At 37.3% G+C, this 9114-nt stretch overlaps 1 protein-coding gene across 1 annotated transcript in view; it reads left to right on the forward strand.

Annotated features, from left to right (window-relative positions):
* MYO9A (myosin IXA) overlaps window positions 1-9114 on the forward strand; it is a 352098-nt gene that overhangs the window by 142028 nt on the left and 200956 nt on the right. The window contains exons 9-10 of the mRNA XM_006866530.1: window positions 3172-3261; window positions 6003-6119. Coding sequence (XP_006866592.1) covers window positions 3172-3261; window positions 6003-6119 — 207 coding nt within the window. The remainder of the gene's footprint in view (window positions 1-3171; window positions 3262-6002; window positions 6120-9114) is intronic.

The raw sequence follows: 9114 nt of genomic DNA on the forward strand, positions 1-9114 counted from the left end.
CTCTGGCGCACTAAGATTTACGCGGGCCGTGAGACTGTGAATTCCCACCTGGGAGGCTCAACTCGCGAGCTTCCCCTCCCCCCCCCAATCCCGGAGCCCGCACTTACTCGCACCGCCTGGCTGCCCTGGCAAACCAGAAGATCCCTTCCATCTTCTTTTGATGCTCTTTGCATCATTCAATATTTTGTCCAAGAATCCTTCAGTAGTATTTCAAGTCGTGACTTTATTTTTTTCTTTAATTCTTTCTGCTTAAGAAATGCTCAGTTTTATTTCCTTTGTTTTTCCAACTGTATCACATTTCATTATGATAATTGAGTTTGTCTATTGAACTGCCCTTTGAAACTTTCTGTTCAGCTCTTTAACCTCATCATTTCTTCCATTTGCTTTCACATCTCTATGTTGGTGAGCAAGTTTCAGAGTCTCTTCTGACGTGCATTTTTGTCTTTGTTTTTTATCTTGCCTTCTTAATGCCCTTTTGCTTTATTCCTATGTGATGTTCTTGGTGTCATTCCACAACTCATCTGGTCTTCAGACTTTAGTGTCTAATGCATCAAGTCTATACTTGAGACTGTTTCTAAATTCTGGTGGGATTTGTCCTAGGTCATATTTTGACTCTCATGAACTTTAAAAAATTTTCTTCAGCTGACGAATCAGGCTGCTAATCTCAAGGTCAGCAGCAGTTCAAAACTACCAGCTATTCCATGGGACAAAGTTGAGACTTTCTGCTCCTGTACAGGGTCACTATGAGTCGGAACCAACTCCACGGCACACAGCAACAACAACAACATAGCCTCAACAACATAGCCTGAACTCAGGAGCTCTGGTAGCATAGTGGTTACAAATCAGATTGCTAACCTCACAGTCAGCGGTTAGAAACTACCAGCCGTTCTGTGGGAGAAAGATGAGGCTTTCTGCTCCTGTAAAGATTTATAGCCTCGGAAACCCTGTGCAGGGTCACCTTGAGTTGGAACCAACTCCACAGCACAGTACCACCACTACCATAGCCTGAACTTGCATATATGCAATTGCTGGTCTGTTCCACAGCTTGCTTCTGGCCTTGTTTTGACTGATGATACTGAGCTCTTCCACTGTCTCTTCCCACAGATGTATTCCGTTTGGTGAAGTCTATATGTATAGTCGTCTTTTATGTTCTTTAAAGAAGGTATTTGCATTGAATAAGTCATCGGTCTTGCAAAATTCTATTATGTGTACTCCAGCATCATTTTTATCACCAAGGCCATATTCTTCAACTATTGATCCTTCCTCTTTGTTTTCATTCTTTGCATTCCTATCATCTGTAAAATTATTAGTACATCTTGGTTACATGTTTGATCAATTTCAGACTGAAGAAGTTGGTAGAATTCTTCAATTTCATCATCACTGACTTTAGTGGTTGGTGTGTAAATTTGAACAATAGTGGTATTGACTGGTCTGCCTTGTAGGCATATGGATATTATCCTGTGACATACATGCATTATATTTAAGGATAGATCATAAAATGTTCTTTTTGATGATGAGTTCAACATCATTCCTCTTGAGTATGTGTTGCTGACATAATATACCATACCATTGTCTGATTTACAATGTCCAATGCCAGTCCCTTTCAGCTCATTAGTGCTAGGGTTTGGATCTTTATGTGGTCCATTTCATTTTTAACAACTTTCCATTTTCCTAATTTCAAACTTTGTACATTCCATGTTCTGTATATTCATGGATGTCTGTAGCTGTTTTTCCTCATTGTAAGTTGTGCCCTATCAGCAAATGAAGGTCCTGAAAGCTTTACTTCATTCATGTTATCACAGAGAGCTCTACTTTAAGAAGGCAGCTCATCCCCAGTTGTATTTTGAGTGCTTTTCAACCTGTGGTGCTCATCTTCCAGCATTATATCTGACAGTATTCTGGTGCTTTTCTTTTTTTGTCTTCTGGTACTATCTCTGACAGCGTTCCTCTGCTGTTCTTAAGGTTTTTGTTGGCTAAACATTCAGAAGTAGGTCACCTCGTCACCTTCCTAGTGTAGCTTAGTCTGGAAGCTCAGCTGAAACCAGTTCTCCATGGGTAACCCTGCTGGTATGTAAAATACTAGTGGCATAGTTTCCATCATTACAGCAATATGCAAGCCACCACAGTACAACAAATTGACAGGTGAGTGGTGGCCAGAATACCATGTAGCAGTTCAAATGAGTAAATTTAGTCTAAAATTATCAACATAGAAATATTTCAAAAACATTTGGCTATCAGGTAAGGTTTTAAATACACGTGACTATATAATATGATGTTTATGGATATATCTAATATGCATATATGAAAACATGAACTGAAATTATGCTTGTCAAATTTGTGACATTGTATTTCCTCTTGTGAAAGAGAGTCATATCCACAGAAACAACTTTATCACATAGCTGTTTATCTGTAAATAAAAATAAATATCTGTTAGAATGTTCCTGACATTCAAGAAATGTGGTCATTTTCTAGTCCATGTCGCCAGGTTGTGAGATTACAGTTGATCTTTAAAAAATTTTTTTTTTTTTTACTGTCTGCATTATCCATGTCTGTATAATGAAGTCCGTTTCTCCATTGTGACCAGCAAACAACTTTAATTTTAAATGAGTCCATTTATCTTGTTGTTACTAAGTGACATTGAGTCGGTTCTGACTCATAGTGACCCTGTTGTATAGGGTTTCAGAGGAGCATCTCTGGGTTTGAATCATTGACCTGGTGTTTCTCAGTCCAGTGCTGATCCTACAGCACCACACCAGGAGTCCAAATTTATCCTGTTTACCTTTAGATTATTTTATGGCAAAGTGGGACACTTTACACATTCTGCTGTGACAAATACTAAAACCACCAGTGTGTTTTCTTTTTGTTGTTGTATATTTTCTAATCTCATTAAGAGTTTTTTTCTTTGTATGGTCTTTCAGTAGGGGCACTAGTTGCGTAGTGGTTACAAATCGGGCTGTGAACCACAAGGTCAGCAGTTCGAAACTACCAGCCACTCTGCAGGAGAAAGATGAGGCTTTCTGCTCCCGTAAAGATTTACAGCCTCGGAAACCCTGTTCCGGGTCGCTATGGGTCGGAACCAACTCGAAGGCACTTAACAAATGGTCTCTCAATAAAATAATTAAATTTATTGTCATAAATCTTTTATAATAAATTCATTTTTCTGTTCCCTAGGTTAAAGAAGAGAAGCTCTTTGAAGCATTAGTTACCAGGAAGACCGTGACTGTAGGAGAAAAGCTTATTTTACCCTACAAACTGGCAGAGGTATATATATATTTATAGATAGATAGATAGATTTGATTTGCAATCAGAAGACTTTGAACAGTATTAGAAGTTTGTGTTTGTGTTCTTTTCCTTTAACAGAATGAAAATGACAGTGTTGAATGATATCTTTTTCTTGACTTGGGGATGTAAAAGTTATATGTGCTCTGCTAATAAGCAGTGAATTTGCCTTTTTCTCACAGCATTTTGCTGTCATAATTATTCTTAATTTTCATATTATTACTATGGGGTGGATAAATATGTTAAATTATGAGTGTACAGCATTCGACAATTATTCCTTCTTGATACAATGTTTTATGTATACTGTAGGACATTCTACTCTAAAATGGACATAGTTCACATACCCATTTTTGCCCTTTTCTTTAGAGTTCCGTTTGTTAGCGTTTTCTTTTGTTCCTGAATTCTAAATCATAGGGTGCCCTAGGTCACTGTTTTGGTCTCTTTATATTCTTTATCTAGGTTATCTCACCTAGTTCCATAGTTTTAAATAGCATCAGTATACTGAGGCTCCCAAGTGAGATTGTTAATATGAGTCACTGTTACTGCCACTTCTATGAATCTTTTTAGGTGTTTATTGTTGTTAATCAATTTTGACTCATAACAACCCTGTATAGTGTTTTCAAGAAGTGGCTGGTGAGTTTGAACCACTGACCTAGAGGTAAAGTCAACCTTGTAGTCTAGTACTTATCCTAACAATGCTAGGACTTTAGGGATAGGAATACTATTGAATAGCTACTATTTCATAGGATAATATGGCAAGTATTATAAAAATTGGACAGGAATTTGAGGCTAGTTGATAGACAGGTAGGGAAGTTGTGATTTAACTATAGAGAGTAGGCTGACATTGATTTCATTTTTCCTACTTTTTGGGTACTGCCTAACTAGCTCCACATTCTCTCTCTCTCTCTCTTTTTTTTTCATGTTGTTACCTGTCTTATGTCTTTGTTTTATAGTCTTAAACACTGAGTGCTCCTTTATAAACAAGAAAAAGCTCCAAACTTTTTAAAGAGTTTCCCTTTTCTTTTACATAAAGATTCAAAGCTTTTATGTATTTTTTCAGAATCTTTTTTATTATAAAATAATAACCGGCAGTGTTTCTTTCTGTTGAACATTGTGCCATTGTGGTTCTGAGCTGACCGGATAGCATCTAGCACGAATAACAGCACTGTTAGTGTTTGTAACTATGTGAGAAACTGAGCAACTTAGCACAACACAAATGTGTTGGCTTAGAGTTGCTGTGGATCATGAGTTTTGGACACTAGCTAGTTGTGTTCTCTTCTGAGAGTCCTACCAGACAGCACTCAAAGTGTTCACCAGGGCTGCCGTCTCACGTGAGGCTTGAAGTTCTCTGCCAGGTTGTTGACAGGATTCAGTTCTATGCTGTTAAATGTCTGAAATCCTTGCTTTCTTACAGTAGGAAACCATTCTTAGTTTCTAGAGACTGTGCCATTTTCTGTCATAGGAAGATAAGTAAAGTATTGCTACAAAAATCATAGAAACCTTTATTAAACAAAGCTATCCAAATGCAAAGCTGTGGTTTCTTAACATACCATTTCTCTAGGTGTATACACTTCTGAAGGTGGTGGTTTCATTTCTCTAAACTTTCCCTGAAGAATTTGTGCTCTTTAATTTACACCATGTCAAAAATGCAGTTTTCGCATCCTTGAGGGACTCAAATTGTGTTCTTTTATCATATATTTTTAGTTTGGGGATCAAAAAGACATCTGAAGGGATGTCACACTAAGAGTCTTTAAAATATTAGCAATCATAATTGTTATTTCTGTGGACAACATTCTTTCCTAGGTTATTTCTTTTATTTGACAAAGATTAATTGGTACAATATTTATGGAACCTATAAGATTTAGATCCAAGGAACTAGTAACAAAGTTTTTGTTGCTTTTACAGAGGGGCTCCAAAAAGTTTGTATGAACTTTTGGACACCTTCTCACATGTTAAACTAGCTCAAGGTTAGTTGAGGATTTTTGTTTTCTTTACAATGAGATGTAATCCATACCAAAGGCTGTACTCTTTGATCTTCATCAGTAAATGTTTTAAGTCTTCTTCACTTTCAGCAAACTCTGTGTAGAGTTTCCAAGGAGCTACTGGAAACTTCAATTTTATATTTATTTTAAGAGGAAACTTGAGTTTCTAGTTTGGGGTGGTGGTGGTTATTGTTAGGTGCCAATGAGTTGGTACTGACTCATAGAGACCTGATGCACAGCAGAGTGAAACCCTGCCCGATCCTGGGCCAACCTCAATATTGTTGCCATGCTTGAGTTCATTGATTCTGCCACTTTCCCAGTCCATCTCTCTGGGGGTCTTCCTCCACCTTACCAAACATGATATCCTTCTCCAGCGACTTGTCCCTCCTGACAATATGTCTGAAGTATGTGAGAGATGAAGTTTGACCATCCTGGCCTCTAAGGAGCACTCTGGCTGCACTTCTTCCAACACAGATCTATTGGTTGTTTTCAGTATTATCCTCCAACACCATAACTCAAAAGCATCAATTCTTCTATGGTCTTCTTTATTCACTGTCCAGTTTTCGCATACATATAAGGTTATTGAAAATACCATGGCTTGGGTCAGGTGCACTTTAGTCTTCAAGCTTTCTTATATGTAAAGAATGTATATTGAATGAGAGCAAAACAAAGTTTATTGCAGTATCTGAGATTATTTTCAATTCTGCTTGCACTTACTAATCTTTTTTTTTTTTTTTTCAGGCTGTGACAGTGAGGAACTCCATGGCTAAGTCTCTGTATAGTGCCCTGTTTGACTGGATAGTTTTTCGAATTAATCATGCACTTTTAAATAGCAAAGATTTGGAGCAAAATACCAAGGTAAACATATGTTTGATTATACAAGAATTTGTCCTTAAAATTATTTTAGTGAAACGGTTGATATTTGAGGTCAAAAGCAACGCAGAATATAGTATAGACCACCTTTTATCCGTACCCCCAGCTGCCTCCCTTTTTGTTGATCATTTTGAATGAATTTGTCTATGTGGTGTGAGATATGGATCTAATGTCATTCTTTTGCATGTGAAGATCCCATATTCTGAGCACTATTTACTGAATGGGTTTAGCACCCTGGTTGAAAATCATTTGACCTTAGGTGGTGGTGGTTATGTGCCGTGGAGTCAGTTCCGACTCATAGCAACCCTGTACAGGTTTCTGAGGCTGTAAATCTTTATGGGATCAGAAAGCTTCATCTTTCTCCCGTGGAGCAGCCTGACTCATAACTACTACGCTACCAGAGCTCCTTAGGTAGGTAGGTTTATTTCAGGACTCTTCAGTTCTATTTAATTGGTCTATATGTTTAACATTTTGATAGTACCATACTGTCTTAATTACTATAGTGTTGTATATTTTGAAGTAGGGAATTGTGAGTCTTTCTACTTTGTTGTTGTTTTGGCTATTCAGAGCTCCTTGCAATGCTTTATAAATTTTAAGGATCGACTTTCCCATTTCTGTGCAAAAGCTGTTAAAATTTTAATAGGAGTTACACTTAGTCTCAGCTCACTTTGGGTAATGTTGACATCTTAACAGTAAATATCAATTCCTCTAATTTATGAGTCACAGGATTTCTTTCTGTTTTTTTAGTCTTTAATTTTTTTCAGAAATGTTTTATTGTTTTCAGTGTTTAAAGCTTCATCTCACTGGTCAGATGTATTCCTAGGTATTTTATTTTTTTAGAAGCTATTGTAAATGAAATCATTTTCTTAATTTCACCTTCAGTTGGGCTTATTGCTAGTGTATTGAAACCCAACTGATTTTTGTGTTTCTACCTTGTACCTTACGACTTTGCTAAATTATTTATTAGCTCTAATAGCTTTCTTGTGAATTCTTTGGTATTTAAATACATAGAATCCTGTCACAGACAGGATTACTTCTTCGTTATTGATTTGAGTACCTTATATTTCTTCTTCCTTCTCCTTTTTTTTTTTCTTCCCCAACTACTCTTGCTGAGACATCTAGTTCAATGTTGACTAACAGTAGTGAGAGTGGGTATCCTTGTCTTGTTCTTAAAGGGGTAATCCATCAAGTCTTTCTCCATGGTGGTATGTATATGTGGAATTTTTATGAATCCCTTTTATCATGCTCAAGAATTCCCTTTTATTTCTAGTTTACTAAGTATTTTTATCATGAAAAAATAATATTGAATTTTGTCAAATATTGTCTGCATTAATAGGGATAATCATATGCTTCTAATTTATTCTATTAATGTGGTATATAGTAAATACCTTGATTTTTAAAAAAAAAAAATGTTGAATCATTCTTGAATTCTTGGAAGAAAACCCACTTTATCCTGGTGTATGTTCTTGTTAGGTGCCATTGAGTCAGTCAATAGTGACTCATATCGACCTTATGCACAGCAGAACAAAACACTGCCTTATCCTGGGCCAACCTCACTATCGTTGCCATGCTTGAGCCCATTGATGCTGCCACTTGGCCAATCCATCTCTCTGGGGTCTTCCTCTTTTTCTCTGATGGTCTACCCTACCAAACATGATATCTTTCTCCAACGACTAATCCCTCCTGAGAATATGTCTGAAGTATGAGAGATGAAGTTTGGCCATCCTGGCCTCCAAGGAACACTCTGGCAGCACTTCTTCCAACACAGATCTGTTGGTTCTTTTGGCAACCCAAGGCAATTTCAGTATTCTCCTCCAGCTCCATAACTCAAAAGCATCAATTCTTCTACGGTCTTCCTTATTCACTGTCAAGCTTTCGCATACATATGAGGTTACTGAAAAATACCATGGCTTTGGTCAGGCACACCTTAATCTTCAGGCTGACATCTTTGCTTTTCAACACTTTCAAGAGGTCTTGTGCAACAGATTTGCCTAATGCAATAAGTCATTGGATTTCTTGACTGCTGCTTTCCATGAGTGCTGATAGTTGATCCAAGAAGATTGAAGTCCTTGACAACTTCAATTTTTTTCTCCATTGATAAGAATGTTGTTTATTAGTCCATTGGTGAGGATTTTTGTTTTCTTTACATTGAGATGCAATCCATACCTAAGGCTGTACTCTTTGATCTTCATCAGTAAATGTTTTAAGTCTTCTTCAATTTCAGCAAGCAAGGTTGTATCATCTGCATATCACAGGTTGTTAATGAGTCTTCCTCCAATCCAGTTGCCATGTTTTTCTTCATATAAGCCAGCTTCTTGGATTATTTGCTCAGCATACAGGTTGAATAAGTATGGTGAAAGAATACAACCTCGTTGCACACATTTTTAAATTTTAAACCATTCAGTGTTCATATGTTCTGTTCGAACAACTGCCTCTTGGTCTATGTACAGATTCCTGACGAGCACAATTAAGTGTTCCGGAATACTCATACTTCACAATGTTGTCCATAGCTTGTCAATAAAGCACAGGTAAACATCTTTCTGATATTCTCTGATTTCAGCCAAGATCCATCGGACATCAGCAATGATATCCCTCGTTCTATGGCCTCTTCTGAATCCAGCTTGAACTTCTGGAAGTTCTCTGTCAATATATGCTTGTAGCTGTTTCTGTATTACTTTTAGTAAAACTTTCCTTGCATGGAATATCAAAGATACCGTCGGATGATTTCCACATTCCGTTAGGTCACCTTTCTTTGGAATGGGCACAAATATGGATCTCTTCCTATCAGTTGGCCAGATATTTGTCTTCCAAATTTCTTGGCAGAGATGAGTGAGTGCCCCCAGTGCCGCCTCACTTTCTTGAAAGATTTCAATTTTTATTCCATCAATTCATGGTGCCTGTTCTTTGCCAATTCCTTCAATGCACCTTGGACTTTTTCCTTCAGTATTATTGGCTCTTCTTCATATGCTACCTCTTGAAA

Source organism: Chrysochloris asiatica, unplaced genomic scaffold (assembly GCF_000296735.1).
Source record: "Chrysochloris asiatica unplaced genomic scaffold, ChrAsi1.0 scaffold00092, whole genome shotgun sequence".
Lineage (NCBI taxonomy): Eukaryota > Metazoa > Chordata > Mammalia > Afrosoricida > Chrysochloridae > Chrysochloris > Chrysochloris asiatica.